This window comes from Mustela erminea, chromosome 3, assembly GCF_009829155.1.
Source record: "Mustela erminea isolate mMusErm1 chromosome 3, mMusErm1.Pri, whole genome shotgun sequence".
NCBI lineage: Eukaryota > Metazoa > Chordata > Mammalia > Carnivora > Mustelidae > Mustela > Mustela erminea.
Window position 1 is genome coordinate 46156346 of NC_045616.1, and position 27668 is coordinate 46184013.

General features: G+C 36.9%; 2 protein-coding genes across 6 annotated transcripts in view; one reads left to right on the forward strand and one right to left on the reverse strand.

The window, feature by feature from the left end:
* The window catches only part of TTC37 (tetratricopeptide repeat domain 37), an 85084-nt gene extending 64611 nt beyond the window's left edge, over positions 1-20473 (forward strand). For 3 of the 4 annotated variants that reach the window (XM_032335723.1, XM_032335722.1, XM_032335724.1), the window contains 6 exons: positions 67-188; positions 1941-2099; positions 8365-8517; positions 12200-12330; positions 14314-14437; positions 16527-20473. In XM_032335723.1, coding sequence (XP_032191614.1) covers positions 67-188; positions 1941-2099; positions 8365-8517; positions 12200-12330; positions 14314-14437; positions 16527-16601 — 764 coding nt within the window. In that variant the 3' untranslated portion in view covers positions 16602-20473. The remainder of the gene's footprint in view (positions 1-66; positions 189-1940; positions 2100-8364; positions 8518-12199; positions 12331-14313; positions 14438-16526) is intronic. The other variant, XM_032335725.1, reaches the window with a different exon arrangement.
* Positions 5581-27668, reverse strand: part of FAM81B (family with sequence similarity 81 member B) — a 78081-nt gene continuing 55993 nt past the window's right edge. For both annotated transcript variants that reach the window (XM_032335729.1, XM_032335727.1), the window contains exon 11: positions 5581-5608. In XM_032335729.1, the coding sequence (XP_032191620.1) occupies positions 5597-5608 (12 nt within the window). In that variant the 3' untranslated portion in view covers positions 5581-5596. The remainder of the gene's footprint in view (positions 5609-27668) is intronic.

The following is a 27668-nucleotide window of genomic DNA, read 5'->3' on the forward strand; positions in this document are numbered from 1 at the left end:
TAATTTCTCCGCTGAGAACACATTATAAATCGCAGAAGAAAGTAACATTAACATTTTTGTTAACAGTTAAAGACAAAGAATTCCTTAAGGATTATAACCAATCTCTGGAAAAGTGGAGTCTCTCCCAGGCTGTCACTGGTCTAATGGACACGGGAAGAACATCTGAAGCTGAAGCCCTCTGCACGAAGGTATTACTGTGAAATTGAGCATTGAGATTTATGGATTCTTATCCTACTCCGAAGATAACATTAAACGTGGAATGCACGTTATTTTAGGGTCATATGGTGGTGGTGGTGGTGGTGTTGGTGATGATGACGACGACGACGACGACGACCTGTAAGCCAGTCAGTCCATTTAGCAGCTTGTATTTGAACTTCACAGGAACATATGACATAAATACTATTATCCCCTTTTTATAAATGAGTAAACCAAGGCTTAGAGATGGCAAGTAATTTGCACAAGAGTTCACAGCTAGAAAATGATTGAGTTGCCATTTGAGCTCACTTTTGTGTGACTCTAGAACTCAAGGACTTAACAGATCTTTGTTGAGGAGGATACCATTATGGAGGCCATATTTTCCTTTGATTTCTGGTTACTGCCTTCAGATTGGTCTATTTTCTATCATCTCTGTATTTTTCTAAAGCTCTAAACCACATAAAGACAATGAAAAGTTAGTGAGCAACTGGTGCTACCTAGTAGTTACCTTTTATATACCTGGATTGTAGGCTCTGTGCGTAAATCCTTAGCACCTTGCCTAGCACATAGTACGGGCTCAATAAATATGTATTCAATGAATAAATCAGTTTCATAAATCTATTCAGAAATAATTGAGTGGATAATGCAAGTTTTAAACATCACTTTTTCTGAAAATACCTTTTTTCATAAATGTTTACCAAGTCGAGTTGTATTTTCTTTCTAGAAGTTTTTTTTGGGGGGGGGGGCAGGGGTGGGGGAGGAGATGGATTTTAGGAGAAGGAAGAATGGATCTTCCAAGATCCCTTTGGTGTTTGAATTCTCTGAAAAGCAGAGTGGTAAATTTTCTCTTTTATTTATGAAATTCCATCTAAGTTCAGGACAGATTAGTATTATGCAGTTAGTGTTTAATAAGCAACTGACTGTTGCTATACTCTCTTTGACAGAATAAGGGATACTTTTATGAATCTTATCATTTTTTGTTCCAGTTTCTTAGAAGAAAGCAATCACATATATTTAAGACTATGACTTAATTTAAAGTAAAGTATGTTATTGAGGGATAAGCAATAAAGAAAGAAATGTTTAGAATAGTAGTGAAAGGCTTGTTTAGAGAACTTATGTAAACTTCTTCGAAGTATACATATATCCGTCTGTATACATATATTTAGCAAGGAGATACACATATATAATTCTATATATGTGTGTTTGTGGATAAATAATGGCTTAGGGAGGTGGGTAAATGGGTCGTTTCTCTTAACAGTGTTTGGAAAGTATATGCCTAGAGAAGGACATCTAATGAATATCTTTGTGAAGGGATTGAAAAAGGAAAAACAATAACCAAAACAAACAAAAAAACAAAAAACTATAGCTCTTCTGATAGAGTTCCTTCCAATAAGGAATAGGGTTAGCCTTCACTGTTAATTTCATGTTTTCTTAATTCACCCATTTACATTCAGAACTCACGGTTTTCAGGATATCACCTGAGAATAAAACAAGTCAAAGAGACAAACTGAATCTAAAATGACCTAAAAACTACAATAATGGCATTATCAATTTTAATTTAAATGTGGAGTTTGATATTCTCAAGATGTTCATTGTTTTATTTATTTTACTTTTTCAGTTCTTTATTTTTTATTAAGGAAAGGTTAAATTCGGATTTTTTTTTTCCAACATGGAGAATAGCTTAATTGCCACTTAACCTTCAAGAATCTATTTGATCTATTTCTATTTTGGTGTTTAATTTTTAGAATTTAAAAAGTAACCCTGATCAGCCAGCTGTTATCTTACTTTTGAGACAAGTTCAGTGTAAACTACTCCTGGAGTCACAAAACCCTCTCCCAGATGCCGTCCTTGAAGAGCTGCAAAAAACAGTCATGTCCAACTCAACTTCTGTTCCAGCATGGCAGGTAAATTCCCTCCTTCTTTACATGAGGCCTGAGTTAGAATACTTAATGATTCTAGATGAAGGCAGGCATTAAGCCCCATTTTATTTGTCTTGCCTTTAAACTTAACCATATATCTTTCATTTTCAAGATTTAAAGTACATTGTATTGTGATTAGGGAGACTAAGGAAGTTTAATACTAATTTAGGATCTGCTGCTACAGTACTTCAAAGCTTTTTAAGTTGTTGATTATAAATTTCCTCCATTTAAAACAATTTTGAGAATACTGTCTTTTACATGGTGTTAATATAAGAAAGCTAAAGAGTGTCTCAAACATTTTGTCATAATGGTGTTAACTCTCCCTTTAGAGAGGATTTGTATGGTTTTTCTCAACTCATATACAGGATTTTAATGGTTATTTAGTGTTTTTTGGAAATAGTTATTGATGCCTCAGTCAACAGAGCTTCCTTTTAGCTGCCTCTGGTTATCTACAATGACAAACACATGATGATCTCCATGTGCTTTATTCTTATTGGTGTTAAAACACAAAAACATGTAATTATTGTATCCAGCTTACTGTAGTTTCCTATGTGCTCCAGAGAAAGTATCAAAGGGGTTTTTTAATGTTGATTTAATAGTAACTTATTTTACTATAATTTGTTCTTCATTTTGACCTTTCATCATAAACAACTTTTTGATGTTCCTGCTTTAAAAGATTATCTAGTAGCATAATGAGTTGGATTACGCAAGCTAAACCTGGTATTTTACTCTAATCACTGGAGAAAGATGGTACTCCCCCCCCCCCCTTTCTTAAAGTTTGCCATAGGAGAGTTAAGATAATTTAATTCTAAGGTCAGATGGATACTGATGATTTCCTGTTCTTCATCAAGAGGAAAAATACCTTGTCAAACTAAAAGGGAAAAATTAAAAGGTAAACTCTATAGGAAGTCGAGTCTTAAGAAGTAGCATGTATTTTCTTTCATATTATGATATAATTCACAAAGGATAGAGTATAAGAATCTTAAAAGTACCATTCATTACATTTTTTACTTACATATATGCCTTAACTGCCACCTATACCAAGATACAGAACATTTCCAATAACCTAGTTGCCTCTCTAGGTTATTTCCAATAACCTAGGTTATTCCTAGTTTCCTATTTCCAATAACCTAGTGCCTTTCTCTTTGATTTTTCCCTACTTCAAATAAAAAGGAGAACTATTTTGACTTCTGTCACTTCTTTCTAGTTTTGCCTGTTTTTGAACATCACCTAAACGGACGATTATTTTGTATCTGGTTAGTTTCATTCAGCGTCATATGTATGGGACTCATTTAGTTTCATGTAGCCATAATCTTTCCATTTCATCTTATGAATATACCCTTGGTGGATATTTGGTTTTTTTCCAGGTTTTGGCTATCATGAGTAATGTTATGTCCGTCCTTACCTATGTCTTTCAGTGGGTAATAAGGGTCATGTGTGTTTACTCTAGTAGATCCTGTCAGACAGTCTTCTGAAATGATTGTCCATCTGATTTTCCCACCAGCAGATTCCAAGCGTTCCAATGCTGATATAGCTAGATGTGGTTAATTTTTCCCTTTTCAGTAGATAGGTAGGTAATAATATCCTGTGGTAGTTTTAACTTGAATGTACCTGACTAATGATGTTGAGCCACTTTTCATATGTTTCTTGAACCTTTGGATATCCTCTTTTAAAGTGCCTTTTCTTTTATTTTTCATGGGCTGTTTTTTCGGTGATTTTTGGAATTGATTGTATTTCCTGGATTAAAGCACATTTTGGGTCTTTGTGTTGCATGTATTTTCTCACGTCTGTACCTTGGCTTAGCACTCTGTCAGTATTATTTTTTGATGAATAGTTCTAAAATTTAATGAAATCTAGCTTACCATTTTTTTATTGGTCAATGCTTTATTGAAATGTTCTATTTAAGAACGCTTTGCTTACTTAAGTGCCTAAAGATATTTTTCTGTTTTCCTTTAGAAATTTCTGTTTTCCCTTTCATATGTTAGGTATATAATCCATCCAGGATTAATTTTTGTTAACGTTGCAGGATCCAGGTCCATTCCTTTCTTAGGTGTATCACATTGTCCCAGCATCATTCTTTGAAAAGACCATTCTGTCCCCACTGAACTGTAGTGATGCTTTTGTCATAAATCAGCTGACTGTATCTGTAGGTCTTATAGGGTTCCCTCTTCTTTTCCTTTATCTATTTTTTCTTCTTGCTTATAACTTTATAATTAGTTTTTATGTGTGGAGGTAATATTAAGACCTCCGACTTTTTTTGTTCTCCTTCACGTGCCTAAAGTCATTTAGGATTGTCGCAATTATGTATAAATTGTCAATTACCCTGCCTCCGTCCCCCACAAACAAAAGCCCCGCTAGGATCTTGGTTGGAATTGCATGAACCTGTGGCTTAATTTGGGGAGGATTGATAAAGTAATACTACTGAGTTTATCTATCTACAAATGTGGTATTTTCCTCAAATTATTGGGGTTCTAAATTTTTCTCAGTGGTGTTTTATAATTTTCATTGTATAGGTAGTTGATATTTTTTGTTTGATTATAAATGGTATTTTTTTCTCGTATGTCAACCCCAAACACTTGGAAATTCAGTTGATATAATTTATATGTTGACCCTCAACAACCTTGCTGAATTCACCTGTTTTTTGAAGATGATTTAAGTTTTCTGTATACACAATTAGATCATTTGTGAATAATAAAGCTCTACTTTTTCTTTCCAGTATTTGTATATTGATTTTTTTTTCTTGCCATAATGCACTGTTTAGAACCTTGAATAGAGTGTTAAATAGAAGAGGTGGTAAGACAAGTGAACGTTCTTATTCTCAACCTAACGCAGAAAGCATTTACTATTCATAATTTCATAATTTAAGTATTTCATAATTAAGTGTTTTTTTTCTGTAGGTTTTATCTGATATATATATATACCAGATTAAGGAAGTTTTCTTCTATTCTAAATTGATTAAAAGATAAAATATTTGTTTCCTATCATGCATGGATGTTGAGTTTTAACAGATCTTTTGAGGGGACATCTATCAGAATGGCTATTTTTTTTTTTAATCTTTAATTTTTTATAAACATATATTTTTATCCCCAGGGGTACAGGTCTGTGAATCGCCAGGTTTACACACTTCACAGCACTCACCAAAGCACATACCCTCCCCCATGTCCATAACCCCACCTCCCTTCTCCCAACCCCCCTCCCCCTAGCAACCCTCAGTTTGTTTTGTGAGATTAGGAGTCACTTATGGTTTGTCTCCCTCCCAATCCCATCTTGTTTCATTGATTCTTCTCCTACCCACTTAAGCCCCCATGTTGCATCACCACTTCCTCATATCAGGGAGATCATATGATAGTTGTCTTTCTCCGCTTGACTTATTTCGCTAAGCATGATATGCTCCAGTTCCATCCATGTTGTCACAAATGGCAAGATTTCATTTCTTTTGATGGCTGCATAGTATTCCATTGTGTATATATACCACATCTTCTTTATCCATTCATCTGTTGATGAACATCTAGGTTCTTTCCATAGTTTGGCTATTGTGGACAATGCTGCTATAAACATTCGGGTGCACGTGCCCCTTCGGATCACTACGTTTGTATCTTTAGGGTAAATACCCAATAGTGCAATTGCTGGGTCATAGGGCAGTTCTATTTTCAACATTTTGAGGAACCTCCATGCTGTTTTCCAGAGTGGTTGCACCAGCTTGCATTCCCACCAACAGTGTAGGAGGGTTCCCCTTTCTCCGCATCCTCGCCAGCATCTGTCATTTCCTGACTTGTTGATTTTAGCATTCTGACTGGTGTGAGGTGATATCTCATTGTGGTTTTGATTTGTATTTCCCTGATGCCGAGTGATATGGAGCACTTTTTCATGTGTCTGTTGGCCATCTGGATGTCTTCTTTGCAGAAATGTCTGTTCATGTCCTCTGCCCATTTCTTGATTGGACTATTTGTTCTTTGGGTGTTGAGTTTGCTAAGTTCTTTATAGATTTTGGACACTAGTCCTTTATCTGATATGTCGTTTGCAAATATCTTCTCCCATCAGAATGGCTATTTTTTAATTATTCTGTTTATGTGGTGGACTGCATTGATTTTCAAATGGTATGCTAACCTTGCATTCTTAGAGGAAATTCTACTTGGTTTTGATGTATTATTCCTTTTGTATTTATTGCTGGAGTAACTTGGTTAATCATTTTTAAAAGAATTTTTAATACCTATATTCATGAGAGAGAATGGCTTGTAAGTTTTCATTCTCATAAGGTCTATGTTAGGTTTTGTTATCTATGTTTTTAATTCTCCTTTTCTTTATTTTCTGAAAGAGTTTGTGTGAGAGTGACATTTATTTCTTTAATGTTTGAAAGAATTCATCATTGAAGCCATTCAGGCCAACAATTTTCTTTATGGGAAAGGTTTTCTTAAGATTTCCTCTTTCTTGGAAAAGTGACTTGGGGTAAATTGGAGGGGGAGATGAACCATGAGAGACTGTGGACTCTGAGAAACAACCTGAGGGTTTTGGAGGGGAGGAGGGTGGAGGTAGGTGAGCCTAGTGGTGGGTATTAAGGAGGGCACCTATTGCATGGAGCACTGGGTGTCGTGCATGAACAGTGAATCTTGGAACACTGAAAAAATAAAATAAAATATAGAAAAGATTTCCTCTTTCTTTGGCATTGTTGAACTGTAGGGAATTTGTCCAGCACATCTCAGTTTCTGTTTTATCAGCACAAAGTTATTCGTGATACCTTCTCTGTAATGTTTGGAAAATCCATAAAGCTTTTTCCTTTTTCATTCTTATATAGGTATATTTCTAAATTTATTCTTGATAATAAGCAGTTTTATTAACTTTTCAAAGAACCTACTTTTTGTTTTGATTTTCTTCATTATACTTTCTTTTCTGTTATTTTTGCTTTCTCTGGATTTAGATATCTTTTTTCCCCCTAGCTTCTTGAGATAGAAACTTATAGCATAGATTTTCCATCTTTCTCCAATATATGCATCCCCTAAGATTTTAGGTAGTGCTTTCATCGTCATTCATTTGAAAATGTTTTCTAATTTCCATTGGGATTTCTTTGATCCATGTGGGTTTTTTCTGTTTGTTTTTTCATTTTGGGGAGGAGGAGTTTTTGTTTGTTTATTTGTTTTGAGAGAGAGTGTGCAAGTGAGAGCAAATCAGGGAGAGGGTGGGAGAGAGAGAATCTTTAGTACAACCGTGAGATCATGACCTGAGCTGAAATCAAGTGTTGAACACTTAACTACTTGAGCCACCTAGGAACCCTCATCCATGTTTTTTTCTGAAGCATGTTGTAAAATTTCTAATATGAGAGAGGAGGGTTTAATTTCAGTTGTTTGAGACATGACCCAGCATATGGTCAGATTTAGAAAATGTTGCATACACATTTTCACTGAATGTGGCAGTTGTTGAGTATAGTCTTCTAAATATATAAGTCAAGCTGATTGATTATGTTTAAATCTTCTATATCTTTATTGAATTTTTTATCTGTTTCTTTTACCATTGCAGAAATAGGTGTATAAAAATCTCTAGGGGTGCCTGGGTGGCTCAGTGAGTTAAGCCTCTGCCTTCAGCTCAGGTCATGATCTCAGGGTCCTGGGATCGAGCCCCACATTGGCTCCCTGCTTCCCCCACTCTCTGCCTGCCTCTCTGCCTACTTGTGATCTCTCTCTCTCTGTCAAATAAATAAGTAAAATCTTAATAAAAATAAAAATAAAAATCTCTAACTTCGATTATGCATGTGAGTGGTTTTTTTTTCCTTTTATTTCTTCCAACTTCTGCTTCATAAATTCTGTGTCTATATTAGGTGAATACAAATGTAGGAGTGTTATATTTTCCAATTAATTGATTCTCATCATTACAAAAGAGACGCCTTTAGCTCTGAATATTTCTTGTCTTAATGTCTACTTTGTTGGAGGTTAATACAGCTATACAAGTTTCTTTTTGATCAGTATTTACATGATATATCTGTTTTTACATTCCATTTTGATTTTGTTCCTGACTTGCTGTCATGGAAGACTCTTCAACATTTTCAGTTGTTATGGCCAGTGAGCTATTGCTGATAGTATGGGCAAAATGTCTACTCCTTTCTTAACCTGTGATTTTTGAATTTGGGGGTGGGGCACATAACTTACCATTAATTAAATTAAAAATTTAGCTTCATCTAAGTGTATTTAATTTATTGGAAGTAGAGTACCAGACTATGTACAAAATTAAAATTTGGTTTTATTCTCTTTCTCTTCCTCAGTGGCTGGCACACATTTATCAGTCCCAAGGAATGATGGGTGCTGCAGAAATGTGTTATAGAAAGAGTCTGCAAGTAGCATCCCAACAGGGCAGTTGGAGTGGGAAGCTGTCAAGTCTGTTGAGACTAGCCCTTCTTGCTTTAAAAGCCTGCATGGTAAGATCATACTATAATTATGATCATGAAAAACTGATTCTTTTGTTTTTCTTTAAGATGGTAGTGCTTCCTGTTGAGTTCCTGTTGTTTCATCACCTTCTCTTGTGGCCTCCTCATCGACTTTGTATTTGGGCTTTTGATGGAAGTAAGATTTATGATGTAAATCCATAGATCCCATAGAACGTTGTCATTGTTTGGGAAAGGAAAAAAAAAAAAACAAAGATTGCAATTTAAAAGTTGAATTATAGCAGAATGTATATAATTGTTATCTGTTGATAAATTGGAATTAACCCAGGTACTCATCTGTGAGAAAGGTGGCAGTGATTTAGCATTTCAGTCATTTCTCAGTTAAATTTGACACTCTGTAAGAAGGACTTTTAGCAATTTTTGATTTAACATCTGTATTTTGATACAAAGTTAGGTATATTCCAGAAGTTGTTGGTTTGGTACTAGTATGGAAAACTCTTTAAGATAAATGTTTAAGTGTGTGTGTGCTTTGGGGGGCGAACTGTTGAGTAGTGTATATGATACTCTATTTGAGTGTATGTATGTGACATATACTAACTTATTTCATATGCATAGTAATCCTGTTTAGGATTACTATGGAAATCAGCTCGCGGTGTAGTAATACCCACATATACCCCATCTCCTCCCACCACCCACTACAACAACAAGAAGTATTTTCTCTAATAGCTTGGATTCTGGTTCTACCGTTTGCTATGTGTGAAAACTTAAGCCATTTAAGAAAGAATATGAATGCCACGTTTCTAGGGTAAACAGCTGACAGTGTACAGAGGAAAAGTATAGTAAAATTATATTTTTATTAGAGGCTCCTCTATGTGTTATAATATGTGAATAGGATATTAAGCTGAGAAGTTCAGCTAAGATATTAAATACTAAATTTCAGAGATAATAGATTCCAAAGTGAGATATAAGATCAAGATACAGATTTCCAAAGTGAGTAGAAGCCTAATCTATAAGGAAGCTGTAAAAGGATTAGAAGTTGGAGAAGGATTATGAAGAAAATTTTTTGGAGAGAGCTATTCTGTTTGTCCCCCATCTCTATGGCACATTTCCACACACAGATGCCCATTAAGGTGAGGAAGGGAGAAAGCATATATTTTTGCTTTCAGTGTGTGCACAATTGAGTTTCATCCTCAAAAGTTTATGGGATAAACAAACAGCCGAAGAGTAAATAAATAAATAAATAAATAAATAAAAGAATCTGTCTGGATTCTGTCAGAGAAAGGGAGGTTTTGGTGTGTGGCCTCTGAGGTTCTGGAGGCACATGTCTAGAAGCACATGGACAGGTAATGACATAACATCAGAAGCTTGTGGATCTCCACCTGCTGTGTTAGGACAGAGGAAAGGGGAGTATTTTGGAAAGTGAGCGCATGCCCTGGCAGAGAGCGGTCTGCAGCAGGTAAATCCCAGAGGTTGGGTAGGAGTACATGCTTGGGTGCAGGATGGAGGGAGTGAAGGAGAGTTGCTATGACTTGGGCTTGGCAGCACTCCTAGAGTTTGTTGGAACGAGTGGTGCCAGTGTGAAAGTGGCTCAGCATCGGAGTTGCCTTAGTTCCTTTCCAGTAGGGCCACCTGGAGGAGTGATGGGATCTTGGCAGAAAGGAAGCTAGAGCTTCCAGATTGCTCAGAGGGTGTGGGCAGTAAGTGAAATAGAGTACAGTTGTCCAGGTTAGTGGGGCTGCAGATGAGCAGGACTGCTTCACAGGCGTGCATCGTGTGCAGTTGCTCAGGGTTCCACACTTGGTCTAATGCTCTCCAATCACCATCTTAAAATTCCTTATTATTTTTGAACAAAGGGCCGTACGTTTTTAGTTTGCTTTGGGCCCCACAGATTACATAGCTGGTCCTGCTGGTGAGAGACCACCCATGAAATTAGGAGTCTCTGATAAAGCCAGGAGGAATGCCTGGATGAGAAAAGGAGATTGAAATATTTATCAGGCCTAGAGAGCAAGGCATCCTCATAGAGTGGCATCAGTCAAATACAGACTTCTGGCATTTCAGTAGCTGTCTGAAGCTACAATTAGCAAGAAAAGATGTGTGTTGGGATGAGGAGCAAGCCGTCTGCTGCTCTCTGTAACCATACCCTATCTGGGAGCTGTTGGAGCAGGGTGCAAATACTACCTTTGAATGAAGTTCGAAGTATTGAGAGGAAGAAGATATTCGAATTAAAATTGTTTGTGATGACTCTAAGAAAAATAGGTATCAGAATCATGGAGACTACTGTAGCATACATCCAGGGACAGAGGAGAAATGCTTCCTCATATAGTAAATTTTAAAGACACAATGGAAGACAAAAATGTGCCTTCTGTTGTTTAGTATACCAGGTACATACAAAAACTTTTTCCTTATATAATAATCTTTGAACTAAATTTACAGAATGTTTTATAGGAGAGTACATTATAAAAGCAACCATTGAGAGTTCCGTGTTCTTGGTTTTTAAAAAAATATTTAGGAATGAGGCACATGGGCGACTCAGTTGAGTGTCTGACCCTTGGTTTCGGCTCTGGTCATGATCTCGGTATGGTGAGATGGAGCCCTGTGTCGGGCTCTGTGCTTAGCACAGAGTTTGCCCTCCTTCTCCTTCTGCTCCCCCTACCCCCTCTAAAATAAAAAAATTAATTAAATCTTTAAATATATATATAAAAAATAAAAATGTATTTTTTACTTAATTACTTATTTTTTACTTACTACTTTTGGACTTTGCCTTTTTTTCTTTGCCAAATGTACCTGAGGTCTCATTGCTTACATCTTTATAGAAGATACCTTACAATTTATTTTCAAATTTTTTGTCTTTACAGCTTTCCGTTTCTTGATTACATGCATTATTATTGCTTGTACTGCACTCAGTTTATTGCTCTAAATTTTTTTTTATAATTTAGTGTTTGAAATGGACTCATCTTATTGACTTTATTAAAATGTGTACTCTAGATACCTATAAATATGAAATCTTAGTTTTTAATGAAAGTTTGAGGTTTTTAATGAAAGATTTTAAGTGCATTTTTTCTTCTAGCATAATTTAGCAGACTATTAATCATTTTGTCTTCATATTATTGTTCATTAGGAACACACTTATCTGTTATTTCTAAGTCAGTACATGTAAAAAACTAAAGTTTGCAACATAAATGATATGTAGATACCTTAACATTTTCCTTATAAAGTGAAATTCTTTAAAAAGTTCTCAGTATTGATGAGTTGATTTATCTGTGATCTACTTTGTACCTTTTTTCTATTTTGTGATTTTATTAAAATATTTAATTTCAGCTTTCTCTCCTTAAATAATTTTTGAAATGTGGAACTTTATCACTACCACTAAAGGGTCACGTTAAATTGAATTTTGTATACTTGGTAGAGTCCAGAGGCTTAGTGACTAATAGATTTTATTCACCTGTATCGTAGAATAGTGCATTTTCTTTTAAGAAATATTTTAGTGTTTTAAGTGATATTCCTCTTAGAAACTTTCTTTTTTTCCAGTCTGCCCTATTCTGTAGCTCTTCAAGAGCAGGAATCAGATTGTAATCATTTTGCAGAATCATGGCTTCTATCGCATTTACATGGTGACTCAGACAAGTAGGCACTTACTAAATGAGAGTTGAATTTCATTCTTTTAAGGTAAACATATTGAAAGCCTCTATTTAATATGTGCCTTTTATTTTTACAGGCTAATATTTCCAGTGATCACTGGTCATCTTTGGTTCAAGAAGCTACAACTGAGGCCTTAAAACTTTGTTTTTGTCCATTGGCTGTCTTTTTACAAGCTTTGTTACAATTCAACCGCAAAATGGGGGCAAGGTATGAACAATTCTTTTTCACTTTTTTTTTTCTTGGATATGTTTCTTCACTTTCAGTGCCTCAAGGAAACAAAGATTTAGAGTTGGTGTTACTTATATATCTATTACTACTTTGGAAAGGCTGTTAAAGTAACCAAATAAGGAAAAAAGTAAAGTCTCACATTTGTTTTACAAAAAATAATTTGGGACACAAATAAAGAATATGAGAGAGTGGGCCTGATAGCATTTCAGGTGAAGAAGGGCTTAGAGTTTTGCTCTCTTCAGGTGCACCATCACTGTAATGTGGATGCTAGAAACAAGATAAAAAATACTGAAGTTCAAAGCTAGATTGACTTAAGTTCATGCAAGGTACTCAACTATGGAAAAAAAAATAGTGAATATTGAAAAGACCCTAAAAAAACCGATTTTTTCTTTATTTCCAATAAGTACTATATTTATTAAACATATTTTCAGTTGTTTATAAATAATGAGATTTTTATATCTAGAAAATCCCAAAGCTTCTGAGATTAAAATAAACAAATTTCAGTGATCTTTTCATTGGAGGGTGGCAGTGGAGTCAGAAATAAATTTGAAAAAAAATTACTTAAAGCTCGTATGGGTGAAAAAACAAGCAAGAATATTTTAATGTTCTGAGAATAGTATCTAACTTTAATGGATATTACACATAATACAGAGCAACTGTAAGTAAAACTGGTTTAGGAGCATGATGTTACTGCAACAGGATAGATATTGTAAACAAAGAGCTTAATACGCAAAGGTCACATCAGCATCCCAAAATAAGAGTGAAGGATGAATTAAGGCTGTGGCTAATCAGCAATTCCAGAACCATTTGTTATTCATTTACTTTTGGTCAGTTTTTTGTATAGCTCATTCACCCAGAAATGTTTTAGGCTGTAATTTATACTTCCTAATGAACTTGTTCTGTGGAAGCTCAACGTGGATGGCTTAGAGGGCCTTAACCTCTACCTCCCTAAAATCTGTTAGCACTTCCCATAATTTTTATCACCACGAAAAATAGACCCAAATCAACGCACACGCAAAGAAAAAAACAGTATGCTTACTGTGTGAAGATTCCTATGTAGAAACATCTTCAAGACAAGTTCTTTAGTTTCTGCTTCAAACCAATTACTATTTATAAATCCTCCTATTCAGCACTTTTGAAGTTACCACCATTTGTGTTGTGTCTATTAGTACGGAAGTCTCTGGAGTCGTGGATGTTAGTAAGTAGGGAAAGAAAAAATTAGAACACAATTGTAAATCATCCTTTTATTACAAGGGTTTGCATATTGTACACGTCCATTAAAGCATATACTAAAAAGCTTTATATTATACACTTTGACTTTGGTGTAGATTATCTTTGTATTCTTTATGGATTTGTTTTTCAGGTCTGTTTTCAAAAAGGATTACAGGTAGAGCACTCAGAAGTGCTCATAAAATAGGAGCCTTCCCCTCTTCTATTTGGAATGAGCTTTAATTTACTTATTTGCAAAATGAGAATAGTAACAGCAACCTAACCTTACAAGGTTACAAATATTAAATGTGACCATATGTGTAAAATATTTAGTGTAGTACCCAACACATAATAAACACTTAATAATTATTAGCCATTATTACTACCTTTAGTCTATGAAAAAAAATTCATGAAAGAATCAGTACCATGTATGCAAAAGATTGAGAAAGATAACTTGTGTGAGACTATTATATGAAGTATGTTTGGGGCACCTGGGTGGCTCAGTTGGTTAAGCTTCTGCCTTCAGCTCAGGTCGTGATCCCAGTGTCCTAGGATTGAGTTCCACATCAGGCTTCTTGCTCAGCAGGGAGTCTGCTTCTCCCTGTCCCTCTGTCCCTTCCCCCTGCTCATGCTCTCTCTCTCTCTCCCTCGCTCACTGACTCACTCACAAATAAAAAAATAAAATCTTAAACAAGAAGAGGAAGAAATATGTTAACTTAGATGCTTTGGACTAAATGTAAGTATCTTTTTCAGAGAGACACGGCGACTTTTGGAAAGAGTGGTGTATCAGCCTGGGTATCCCAAGTCTATTGTATCAACCGCACGTTGGTATCTACTGAGACACTTACATGCCAAAAATGACTACGAGCTTATTGATGTAAGGCATTGATTTTATTCACAATATTTCATTTTGGACCTTTGTTGGGGGGGCGGGCAGTGAAGGTTGCTGTCCTGTTCATTATAGGATATCTAGCAGCATTCCCAACCACTCCAAACACTAGGTGCCAGTGGCACTCTCCTCTTCCCTCAACCCAACTCGTGACAGCCAGACATGTTTTTAGTTATGCCAAATGATAATAGTAATTGCCCCTCTTAAGAACCACTGATTTAGCCTGTAGGAAATACATTCTCCTGATGTGCTATGTAGAATAAGAAAGTTAGACAAAGGTGCTAGGTGCTGGTTATGGTATTTTTTATGACCATTGAACTGGAGGTAAAATATATAGGGTAGGTTTGGAAGTAGCAGGATTTAATGGGATTTTTTTTTAAATTTTATTTATTTGACAGACAGAGATCACAAGCAGGCAGAGAGGCAGGCATAGAGAGAGGGAAGCAGGCTCCCCGCTGAGCAGAGAGCCTGATGTGGGGCTCGATCCCAGGACCCTGGGACCATGACCCGAGCCGAATGCAGAGGCTTTAACCCACTGAGCCACCCAGGTGCCCCTAATGGGATCTTAATATTATCTTTGGAAATATTAGTTTACCTGTCTTGTCTAAGAAAAGATGCATGTGACAGTTTCTGCTCCTCATGGGCTAGCTCTGGTATGTAAGTACATAAATGTATGAATGTATATCTAAAATTCTTTTTTAAAAAGGTTTAAGATTTTCATAACTTGAGCTTTTTACAAAATATGAATATTAATGAGAAGCTTTTTAAATATCTAAAGCACTTGAAATACTGTTTGCCTTTCAGTGAAACAGCATTAAAGAAGTATTAACAAAAACAATGCTTGGAGAAAGGCATTCTAATTAATGTATTGCAAATCAAAAAGATAGAACTTGTGTTGGAGACAGTTTGTTGGAGACAGTTTTCCATGCTTTCCTTGGATTTCTAAGCATTCTGTGAGCAGATGGCCTGACTGCTCTTTGTTCCAGACTGTCTTTTCAAGGATGTTTTTATAGTGAGCCTTGGGAGACAGACATAAGTGTCTCCCTTTAGAGTAAAGGGTTGGCCCATATAAAAGATTCAGGTCTCCTGGGCTCAGGGTTCCTCTCTTGTAATGCAAACCAGTACGGATGTGGGAATCTGTATACTTGCAACCCTGTCACCTATGTGAGTCTTAGGACCAAGGGGGAATAAGTGTAAATGTCTTGATGCTCAAAGTTTGTTGTGCCCTGAGTGGTAAAGACCTTTGTCTCTGACCCAGGAGAATCGTGTCTTTTGGCAGTATCCATTAGGCTGTGCAGGCTGACTTGTTAGCTTGCAAGTAAAGCAAAGTCTCAGACCCTTCACCGTGTTAAAAAACGAACAACCAAAAAGTTTTATTAGTCGATTGAGCAACCAAAATTAAATCTTACATTCTATGGAATTGGTGAAAACCTTGCGAAGCTTGTTGATAGAGCCTAGAATCTGGAACCTCAATTCTAAGCTTCGGTTTTAAAGGAAAGGAGTATCGGGGCACCTTGGTTCTCAGTCGGTTAAGTGTCTGCCTTAAGTTCAGGTCATGATCCTAGATTTTGGGGATGGAGCCCCGCATCGGGCTTCCTGCTCAGCGGAGAGCCTGCCTCTTCCCCAGCCCACCACCCCTCGCTCATGTGCCTCTCTTTCCCTCGCTCTCACTCTTTCTCATATAAATAATAAAGATCTTTAAAAAAATAATAATAATAAAGGAGAAGAGTGTCACTTGCACAGTTCTGTGTATGAAGTGGCCTTTCAGATAAGGGTTTAGAGATGACAGTATTGTAACCAAAACCCCCACTTTCATTTTATACAGAAGGGTAGCAGTCAAAATGTTACATTTTTACTAATTGAGCATTTGAATAAATTGTGCTTATCTTTGATGTTGCTTTTGGCCAAACAATTTATTTCAGCAAAAATGACTGAAAAGATTTCACATAGTCACTTTTTCGTATGTTGTTTGATATTGCTTGCTGCCTATATTGTGGCATACTTGGCTTCTATGAATTTAAATTTGGTTATTGCTAATCAACAAAATACTAATGTTCCTGTATGTGATTTCCCATAGGTGCTGATAAACAATGCCAAAACTCATGGAGATACAAGAGCATTGGAACTGAATCAGAAATTGTCTTCACAGTAACAGTATGTTATTTTATAGTAAGCAAGCAAAGAAAAACTTGTTAGAAAGTATCAATGAATCAAGACTTTTCCCCCAAAGCAACATTTTAAAAATCCGTAGTTATAATCATCAATTCCTATTTTAAATCTAAGGACATTTAAGTTCTTAAGCTAGGGGTTTAATTTTTCAACAACTCTTAATATAACTTTAATTTGAAAAATATGATTAATTTTGAGAAGCCCATAATGAAAGAAAAAAACGTGATTCCCTTAGGTGTTCATCAGTAATTTGTAAACCATTCTTTTCTCCATCTTGCATTTTGCATAGTAATATTTTTTGTACCCCCTTTACAATAAAGCCTTAATAGCCATTTTCCAAATAATATGTAAAAGCAGATGAGCACGGTGCAGAATTTTACTTATTAAAAAATAAATTGAAAGATGTAATTTCTTCTATGAATTCTGGAGTTCAGCAGACCAACTCATCATAACATCTGAATAATCTTAGAGCCTGTTTTGCTAGTGGTTCATCTCAGATTCTGTTGAAGAAGTGTAATGTAAATGTCGGTGAGTTTAGACTGCTAATGGATATGTTTGTATAGTTCAAAACACTCAGGTGTATGGCTGCATTAAAAAAATCAATGGAAAATTTTGGAAAATAATGCTGACAGTGTTTAATTGATCATGGAATTTCTTCAATTATGACAAAAAGACTTGAACTTTCTGAAATAAGAAAAAACATAGTGTCTTATTTTCTTTATAGATTAATATCAGATATAATTTCTACATTTCAAACTTTAAAACTTGAAAGCACATTTACTTATTTAGTTTTTCAAAAAACTTTTATATATCTGAAAAAACTGTATGTTGCTTAGGATTTGTGGTTTTAAAAAATATTTTCAGATTTACATTTATTATTTGTTGTATGTAAATGTGTTGGTTGTATAATTTATGTATATAGTTTTTCCAAATCAGCTTTACGGTGTTATTTTGTGAGATAATATAAATTGATAATATTCTGTAATTAAATTTCACTCCAAAGGTTAATCTACTGAACTGACTATAATTTGGTGCATTCCCAAATTTGGCTGAGTTTTGTCATCATTCAGACCTATACAATCAGTCTTTGAGGATAAGGACCTAGGGCTCTGCATTATAGAGGCATGCCTAAGAGATTCTAATGTTCATTCAGGTTGGTAAACCACTGGATTAACCCATCGATGATTCTTCCCCTTACTTTTTTCTTTAACAGGATCAAGCACTTGCCATTCTCTGCCCATTTCTTCCTTATCCTCACAACTGCCCAACCGACTCAGTGCTTTTAACAGCCTGGCCCACAGACTTAGCTAGAGACGAGCTGCAAAAGGTTGCCTGTGCCTCTCTGGTGCCCGTACCTTCCTGCTTCCTCTGGAAAGCACTTTAGCCTTTACCCCAGAATGGACTGAATCTATCTGCTTAAATGCTTATGAGTCAGCTCTTATTTTCCATCTGCTTTCTGGGGTGTCAGTTGCTTCACAAGGTTACTTTCTCCTGCTATGTGGACTTGTTTAGCCTTTGCCCCAGGCCTGTAGCCAAGGAGCGACCATTTGACTAAATTGGCTAGTTCTAGCCTCTGAGGACCTCAGACTCAGGTTTTCTAGACAGGAAGGTTTAAAAACACTATAGTTCATACCATCTCAGGTATTTTTTTTTTGCATGGATGTACACACACCCTCTCTTTGTTATCTTCTCTTAAGACTCCTGCCCGGTTACTGTGAGGCTCAAATCACAAATGTACAATTTTTACAGACCTTACTTCTTGCCAGATTTTTGTTAAGTATTTTATACATTGTCATTTAATACTAATAAGTAAAGGAAAAGTGCTAAGCAGCATGCTTAAAGCAAAAGAAAAACCTGAAATGCAATCAGTGTTATCAGATTCTAGGAACTTTAAAGTAGACAAAATTTCTCTTCATTTTATATATAAGTTTAGAGAAATTACATTAAAAGTTATTTCCAGAAGCGTCAATATTTAGCATTCATATTCAGTATTTGAGAATTATAGTGCATTTTTGCTAATTTCTATCCACATTTTGGCTCTTGTTGATTAATTAGGTGTTTGTAATCCAGCTAGACATCTAATAACCATTTTCCATGGGAAAAATATATTCCAGCTTATGAGTAAACTTTCAGGACACAATCTCTTTATTCGGGGTCACTTGCCATATTTCTAGAATGTCCCCTGCATTAATTTCTGGTCAGAATTTTAAAAAAAAAATGTAATTTAAAATGCTATGCTCTTTTTTCAGCTTATAAAATGAGTTGACAAATTTCCTTTCATTTGGGAATCTACACAAAACAGGATTGGGCAGAAATGCTCAGGTTCTGCATTAAGGGAATTAAAATATACGGTCACCTAAACTAGCATAAATAAATAAACTACTCTGAAACATTAGGTAAATATTTACTCATGTGTAATATGTGAATATGAAAAAATACATGTTTGGTTTCATAGAAAAGCTTGTTTGGGGGATATTTTATAGGAACACAGAAATGAAGGATATTTTATATATGAGTCAGAGGGACTTGCAGATCTATTTCAATTTTTGCACACTTTAAAAAATGTGGAACTTTATTTTGGCATAGTTGACCCTTGTCTCTCTACAGGTCTTCCTTTCTTCCACTTTAGTTGCCAATGGATAGAAAGCTTCTCAGACGCCCATGTGTAGATTCAGCTGCTGCTTATAAACTGACTGTCAATTTGCAAGAGAGGTTTTTTTGTTTGGTTTGGTTCTTTCCATTAGAAAGATACATTTGTGTATCAGATACAAGTACAGTAATCTCCCCATATATGAATTTTTTAAGACTTTTTATACAGAGAATGTAAAAAGTCAGTAAATTTTCTCATTTAAAGTATATATCTTATTTTTAGTTTGTTGCTCTGGAAGTCCACTCAAGGTGTCTGGCTGTCCCCTTGCTGTATAATAATGGGTTTTTCTTCTCTTGGGCTGACTAAAATATGAACTTTTTGAATAGCAGTGTTTTAAATTCTAATGTACCTTAAAAAATCTTATACAACTATGATTTTTTAAAATAAATGCTAAATTATCTTCAGACCTCAAAATGTTTTGAGGGAACTTAAGAGTAGGGTCTCTTTAACAAACAGCTATTGTGAAACATTTGAAATCCCTTTTTTAATATTTTCAGTTTAGAATTGAAAATACGTATTTGTTTTAATGAAGGGAGGTCATGCCTGGAGAGGGATAATTAGAATTGGAGTATCCCTTGGAAAAGGATTGGGTTTCATATTACATTACTGGAGTGTTGAGATAATTTGCATGTCATCATCTTTCCTGAGTTTGAATTAGTATAGAAGTTCATTTGGGCTACATACTTCCCCTGTATATAGTACCTATTATAAAAACATATTTAAATTATATTAATTTTTTAGAGAGAAGATAGCCCCCCAAAAAATGTTTATCTTGCTATTTCTGCTTATATGGGAGGCAGAATAATGGTTCCCCAAACATGTCATGCCCTAAGCACCAGAACCTGTGAGTATCTGGCAAACGTGCTATGCAGTGGTGACTTTGACATGGAGAATTATCCTGGATTATTTGAAGAGACCTGATTTAATCACAGAAGTCCTTAAACATGGAGAGCCTTTCCAAGAGTGACAGTGGAAGGTCAGAGGTTCGACACTGCTGGCTTTGAAGATGGAAGAAGGTGGTTCCAGCCATGGACTAAAGGCAGGCTCTAGTAACTGGAAAAAGCAAGGCAGCTTTTTTCCCGTGGAGTTCCCAGAGAGGGGAACAGCCCTGCTGGCACCTTGATTGTGACCTGCTGAGACCCATGTTGGACATCTGACTTACAGAACTGTAAGATAATAAATTTATGTTGTTTTTAAGCCACTAAGTTTGTGGTAATTTGTTATGGCAGCGTAGAAAATGGGCGCATGGCTCACCGTGTATATTGGTAAAATGAATACACATTCCTTTGAATTCGAATTTCACTAGATCACTGAAATTGAGGATTATCGTCTTAATTGTTGCCCAGAAAAGGGGTCATCAGATAAAGATGATGAGTTATTAAAAATGGTAACCGTGAAAATACAAATGTCCTAAGTATTTGACTCTTAAGAACATGTGGCAGTTTATTCCTGTAATAGTATCTGAGGTGTGCTCACTGAACACGCAGCTTGGTGCAGGGGGTCACCATATAGTTGATCAAATACTTCATTCATTCTCTTTAAAAGAACTGCATCAAATCATACTCATAAAACCTAAGTAGGGTGACTCAGTCTGGGTTTCTATATTTAATGGATATGTAACTGGGTAAGTCTTATGTCGTGGCCTTGAATTTTTATGTAAAACTGTAAAGTCGGGGCCTTGAGATAGATTTCTAATGGCAGCATTCTGTTATTCTATGGTCGCCAAAATTTTCTAGGTCCAAAATGAGCTGGAAAGAGTTATTGAAACTGCTTGGTCAGCCCCTGTGAAGCAGCAACTCTGGTTTCCACGAAACAGGGCCCCCTCTTATGCTTACAAACCTGAGGGTAGAACCCTTTTCCAAAGAGACCTCCACTGTAAAGGAGTAGTTCATCAGTAGTTAATCAGCTGTAGATATTAAGACTCTGAGAAGAAAAGTAAACCTATACTCAGAATATTCTAATGGAAAGCACCATCTGTGAATGGCTGAGTGTAATTACATGTGCCTTCTATGTGCCGAATAGTTATACCTCATACAGAGAGAGAGCATCCACATTAAATAAAATAAAATAAGCACGTTGTTTGATTATCTGACTCCCAGGTGCCTTAAGTAACTTGAGTTTCTAAGACCCTGCCTTTTTAAATGCCATTCCCTCCCCTTTGATCATACAAAATTATGGTGGTTGCTTTCTCTATGGAGATAAAATGCCACATCGTTTCATATCAGGTAAATGCCTGATACGAAACGATGTGGCATATATTTTTTTAAGATTTTATTTTATTTATTTATTTGACAGACAGAGGTCACAAGTAGGCAGAGAAAGAGGAGGGGAGGCAGACTCCCTGCTGAGCAGAGAGCTCGCTGTGGGGGCTTGATCCCAGGACTCTGAGATCATGACCTGCTCCAAAGGCAGAGGCTTAACCCACTGAACCACCAGGTGCCCCTATGTGGCATATTTTTTTTTTAGGAAAAACCAGTATATATGGGTTTTAAAGTTCTAATCTTAATTGTTCTCTTGAATAGATCAAGAAATAGTATACAAATAGTCTTTACAAAAAGATTATTTACTGTCTTCAAAAGTTTGGAAATTAGCCCAAAAAGTCAGGTGTTGTGGAAAAAAAAAGATATGGTTATATGTTCTATCTTTGTAGGCTGACTTATGTGTTTCTGGGCATAAGAGAAAAGCCAGATGGAGCAGAAGATTTTCCGTGTGCAAAGAAGGAGATTAGAGAGGACGTATACTGCTGAGAAGGCAAATTTATATTGTCATAAGCAGCTTCAATATTTATTTCTGAATTTCCTGAGCCCAACCCATAGTGCCTCAGAACAAGTGCTATTTATATATGGTTGGAAGGCTTCTGTGTCTAAGGACGAGGCTCGGAATGATTTATGAACTCACTAGAATCAGATTTATGATAAGCAGTGGTGAATGCTTTGTGAACACTGGAAAATATGTAGGCAGGAAGAAGCTTTCACGCAAGTCAAGTAGCGTCTAACAAAGCCAAGTAAGACCCATCATTGCTGAGCATCTTGGCACTGTGACTTGCTTCCGCAGAGGAGCTTTCTGTGCACAGGAGTGGTGATCATTGCCCACCAGGGCTTCAGCAACCCAGCAGGCCTGGGCAGGAATAGAGTGATGGCTCTGTGCTAGGCTCTTCATACTGTTACCTTGTTTAAGTCTCTCATCATTTTTTATGGTAGGTACTATTCCTCATTTTACAGGCCAAAAAAAAAAAAAAAAAAAGGAAGTTCAGAGAGATTACTTTTCTCCATATTCTTAAGTAAATGAAATTCCAGTACTATTGTCTAATTTTATTAATAACTGCTGACACATCAGATATCAGTGAGTTGAAGTATGCGTCTTTGGGACTGACTCAGTTATCCTGCCAAGTTGTATTCTAATATTGCCATTTACTTAGTGCCACTATCTGAATTCTGGAAAGAACCTTAGGAAGAAGGAAATTCCTCCAAAAGACTAACTTGGCAAATTTAGTTTTCCCCCAGCTGTATTTGCAAATTTAAACCTATGCAGTGATGAGGAGTACTCCACCCTTGTTGGATTTTGAATAGAAATTGAGACCTGCAGTGAGCTAATTGTTTCAGGCCTTGATAACATCATGGGTGCCAAACCTTGCTTTCCTCTTTGGCATTAATTAATCTCTCTTTCATGAACTTTCTTTTGGCCTTCCACATGTCTTAGGTACCTAACACTTTCTTAGTTTTTTAAAAAGACCGTGATTTACTTACTTACCACTAAATGCCTGCAGAGGAGGTAGTCGATAAAAGCTCTTGGTTGTGTTTTTGTTCCTTTCTGAGAGTTTTATGTTGGTGTGTGAGTGCTTAAAAGCCTTCAAGTGCTAAGCAATGGGATTTAAGCACAAGGGCTAGATAGATTCCTTGGTATAGGAGTTGTTCTGAGTTGCAGAAGTAGGTTTGTCCACCACCATTCACATGTCTCCAAAAAGGCTGCACACACTTGAAGTCCATCCCTGAATGTTTCCCTTGTGAAAGCAGTGCATTATTTTTTGGAGAAACATCTGACAGTTGGATACTAATGACTTTGACCTGACAGTAATGGCTGTTGGGTTTACTTTGATGGCCAGAACTTACAGAGGAAACACGCTTCACCACACGTTGGCATCAACACCTTGCCCTGCTCCAGGCAATGTCTATAATGTTTCTTCATTATGTTAGCCTCCCTTCCCAGAGACAAGAGAAGGAAATGCTTTTAACGCAGAGGAATACTTGCCCATTATAATTTTGTTCCAGGAGAAATCTATATTTTGTACTTCTTTCTGCTTCGGTCCATTGCTAAGGTTATTGCAAGCCAAGGTATTTCTCCTTATACACAGTGCAAGGACCTTTATAAACTCGAGTATTTTTAGATACTAATCTGAATCAGAGTTAGATGAAAGAGTGCCATGGAACTTTTCTTTCCCATCAAAATCGAAAGCTCTGTTTATTATTATTAATCTGTACCAATTGTCAAGCACAGTACCTACTGGGTATCAGATACTACATTAGATAGTCTACATATATTTAGAGAAATAATACAGTAAAATGCTTAAGAGCCCTTCTCTGGACTAATGAGTTCAAATTCTGACTGCACTTCTGATTAGTGGTGTAACCTCACAAAAACGACCTCATCTCTCTGTGCCTTAATAGTAGACATCTCTTCGGAAGATTAAATGAGTTAATCCAGGTAAAGTGGGTTAGAGGAGTCTCTGATAATAAGGTAGGTGTATTATTATCACCATTTTAAGAGAGGAAACTAAGACTCCAATTTAGAGAACATATCCAAAGTCACACGGATAGTAACTGGTGGCATACTGGTTTTAAACTAAGGTCACACCTCAAAAATCCTCAAGACTTTGCAGTATAGATCTTTAAATTATTTTTCAGTTTTCTCAGTTTGTGTCTTTTGGAACTATAAAAGAGGACCTGGTTTCTGACATACTCCTGGACACATCAGTCATTTTTTGCTGACACGGTTTATCACATGTGTAAATAGCTTCTGAAAATGAAGTCACAAAACCAGGGAATGGGTTTATGGAAAATTTAATCTATGAAGTTAGAAAATTTCACGATTGTATATTAAAAGAAGGATCTGAAATAACAAATCTTTACTACAAATGACTGTGACTCTAATCTCTTGGAGAGGGAAATGCCAAACTGGGCAAGGGCCAAAGCAGTCTAATATTTTTCCTGACAACAATCCTGCCTCTCTCTGGGAGAGCTCAACACCCTTTCTGCATCTGAGAAGATGCAACACATTTTTAAATTTATTTTTAATTTTTTTAAGGCTGGAAGTGTAGTCAGAAAAGCATTTACAACTGTTCTACTGAATTGTGTAATGTACCCGCTTTTGGACAGTGTCCTCTTCAATAGGTGGGGATTTAATGCTGGGTCTGAAAGCATTACTGGAAAAACTCCAAGCTGATGCCATCTGCTAGCAGGAACTCACAGGGAAGACTGAAATCCTCAAAAGATGATATTTCCTCTCCTACTTCACTGTTACTGTTACCAGATAGTCACCTAGAAACTTCTAGGTTCCTCCTTTGCCTGTGCCCTCAGTGTTGTGTCCTCAGGGATTTTCCATGGTCTCTGTTTCTCATAGTAGTCTTCCTGTCCTCCACTCCCACGCCTCCCAACCCCAAGTGGTCTCTTCCTTTTTCATCCATAAGTCCATTTCCTGTTTCTATGCTAGATCTTCAGTTTAGATCTTTCTTGTGCTCCAGGTCATATTTCTCAAATCACCACTGGAGATCTCCACTTGGGCATCCCATAGAAAGGTAATTCAAAATCAATTAGTTTAAGACTGAGCTCATTATCTACACTCTTCTCTATCATCTCCCTCTTTTCCCATCCAAATTTGCTTCCCACACTTTATCTGTATTCTGGTCTCCACACTATAGCCAGAGGGATCTCCTGAAAATGGAAATAACAGTCACTCTCCTATTTAAAATCCTTCAAAGCTACTGTGGGTCTTGAAGATAAAGCCCAAGTTCCTCCACAAGAGTTATAAAGCCCTTTGTGATCAGACATCTTGTACTCCCTAACGTTTCCAGCCTTCTTTTCATTATATACCTCCTCAAACCTTCTTTCCCACCTCCCATGCATACCTTTTAGGTTCTGACCATACCTTGCAGTTCCTGGCATGTGTTCCATTCTCTTGGCCTCTGGGCCTTTGCCCAGGCTGCTCTATCTCCCTGAGCGCCAGCCTCTACCAAACATAGCCCCTTTCTCTCCATGTCTGCTTATACTATAGAGGTCTCAATTTAGATACCCCTTCTTCTGGAAGACCCCTTTGCCTTATTTCCCAGTTTTTCCTAAGTACCTTTCTCAGGTGTGCCATCACACTTTTTACTTGCCCATGTTTTTCAAAGTTTGATTATCGGTCTTTTCCACTAGTAAGTTCCCCAAGAGTAGGGTCCATGTTTAGTTTGCTCAACATGGTATTCCCAATGCCTAGCCCCTGAATGGAGGCTGCAAAGATGTAAAAAGTAATATCTCACAGAACTTTGGAGACCCCCCCGCAAAGGTAAAAACACAGATATTTATGTGTTTGCATGCATTATAGATCAAGTATCCCCCTAGTGTTTTGGGGTGCTACTTGCTGCTGTCATGGGTGATGCCAACAGAAGTACCAGACCTTTGTGAGTTGTCTGTAGAAGAAGGGAAAACTTCTACTGTCCAGGGAATGCCGGGGGCGCTTTTTCTTTGACCTTGGGCCTTATTGCTGTCCTGACTCTCCAGTGGTGATCATATCACCTCACGATGGGACTGAGAAGGTGCTTGTCTTTGTGGCATTAAGTGAGGAATTTGTCCTTCATCTTCAGCAAGGAAGCAAAACCCTTTGAACATTACCATTTGGTCCTTAGGATAAATAATTTCATATGATTTTTACCCCTCAGCGCAGGTTTTGACAAGAGGAAGGAAATGGCAGGAAACACTGGGAGGCAGAGGACCCGTGGACTATCTGGACCTGTTCCGATGGTGTTGGCGCCTAAACTGAGAACTCTCGGAGGTGATCTAACGTATGCCTCAAGTCCACTGGGTGGACCTGCACTGCAGATTCTGTGACATTCAGACATCTTTCTGTATTAGTGGGACACAAGTCTGACATTTCCCAAGGGATTAAGTATTGGTGTTTGATACAGAATAAAGTGCTATGCATGTTGAGCTTCTCTAGGAAGATTGTCCTTACCATCTTTTTGGATCCATGTTAAAATCTGTGCAAAGGGAGGCCCATCCAGAGCAGAGGTGAATTTGTGGTGAAATGACAACTGTTAAGCTCCACGACCCCTTGCTTACGGAGCGCTAGCTGTGTGTTTACAAGGTTGATGGAAAATTTGCAGAAATAAGGCATTTTAATGACAGTTAAGACCATTGATTAAGATTGTTGTCTCCACTCCTCTTTCCGTTTATGTCAGGTACCCCTGGAGTGGCTATGGCCATCTTTGGATTCAGGAAAAGAGAAATTGACTTGGGGATACATTTGGGTTAGAGGGTTATGCTTGTGTTGTTCATGGTCACTTCTGTATGGAGGTAAGTTGTGGCTGTCCTGAGGTAGCCTTGGCTTTCAGGAATATTCCTGCAGACTTTGGTGCCAACTCACTGGGATAGAACATTATCAGTAAGTCAAAATTGTATAAGCTTTAGGCCCTAACAAAACCTGGATCCACCTTTTCTCTAGGCATAGCCCTCAGGTCATCCAGAGTCTATGCAAACCTGCGAACACCCCAGCTTGGGATTCCAAGCAAGAACACGGACAGAAGACGCTTGGATTCCCCTCCTATCCTCTGGTAGTACATTCACTTCTACATGGTTCTACCCTGTCACTACCCATGAGAGAGATCCCATTCTGCACAGCCTTTGCCTTGATCCTACACTATTATTTAAACTACAATTTAGAGCATTTTTGCTTACAAGGAAAAAACAAATATAAAGTAAAAAATGGATATTAATGAGGTGACATGGCTCTTGATCTGTATGAATTTCTTTTTTTTTTCTTTCTTTTTTCTTTTTTTTTAATTTTTAATTTTTAATTTTTAATTTTTTACAAACATATATTTTTATCCCCAGGGGTACAGGTCTGTGAATCGCCAGGTTTACACACTTCACAGCACTCACCGAAGCACATACCCTCCCCAATGTCCATAACCCCACCCCCCTTCTCCCAACCCCCCTCCCCCCAGCAACCCTCAGTTTGTTTTGTGAGATTAAGAGTCACTTATGGTTTGTCTCCCTCCCAATTCCATCTTGTTTCATTTATTCTTCTTCTACCCACTTAAGCCCCCATGTTGCATCACTACTTCCTCATATCAGGGAGATCATATGATAGTTGTCTTTCTCCGCTTGACTTATTTCGCTAAGCATGATACGCTCTAGTTCCATCCAC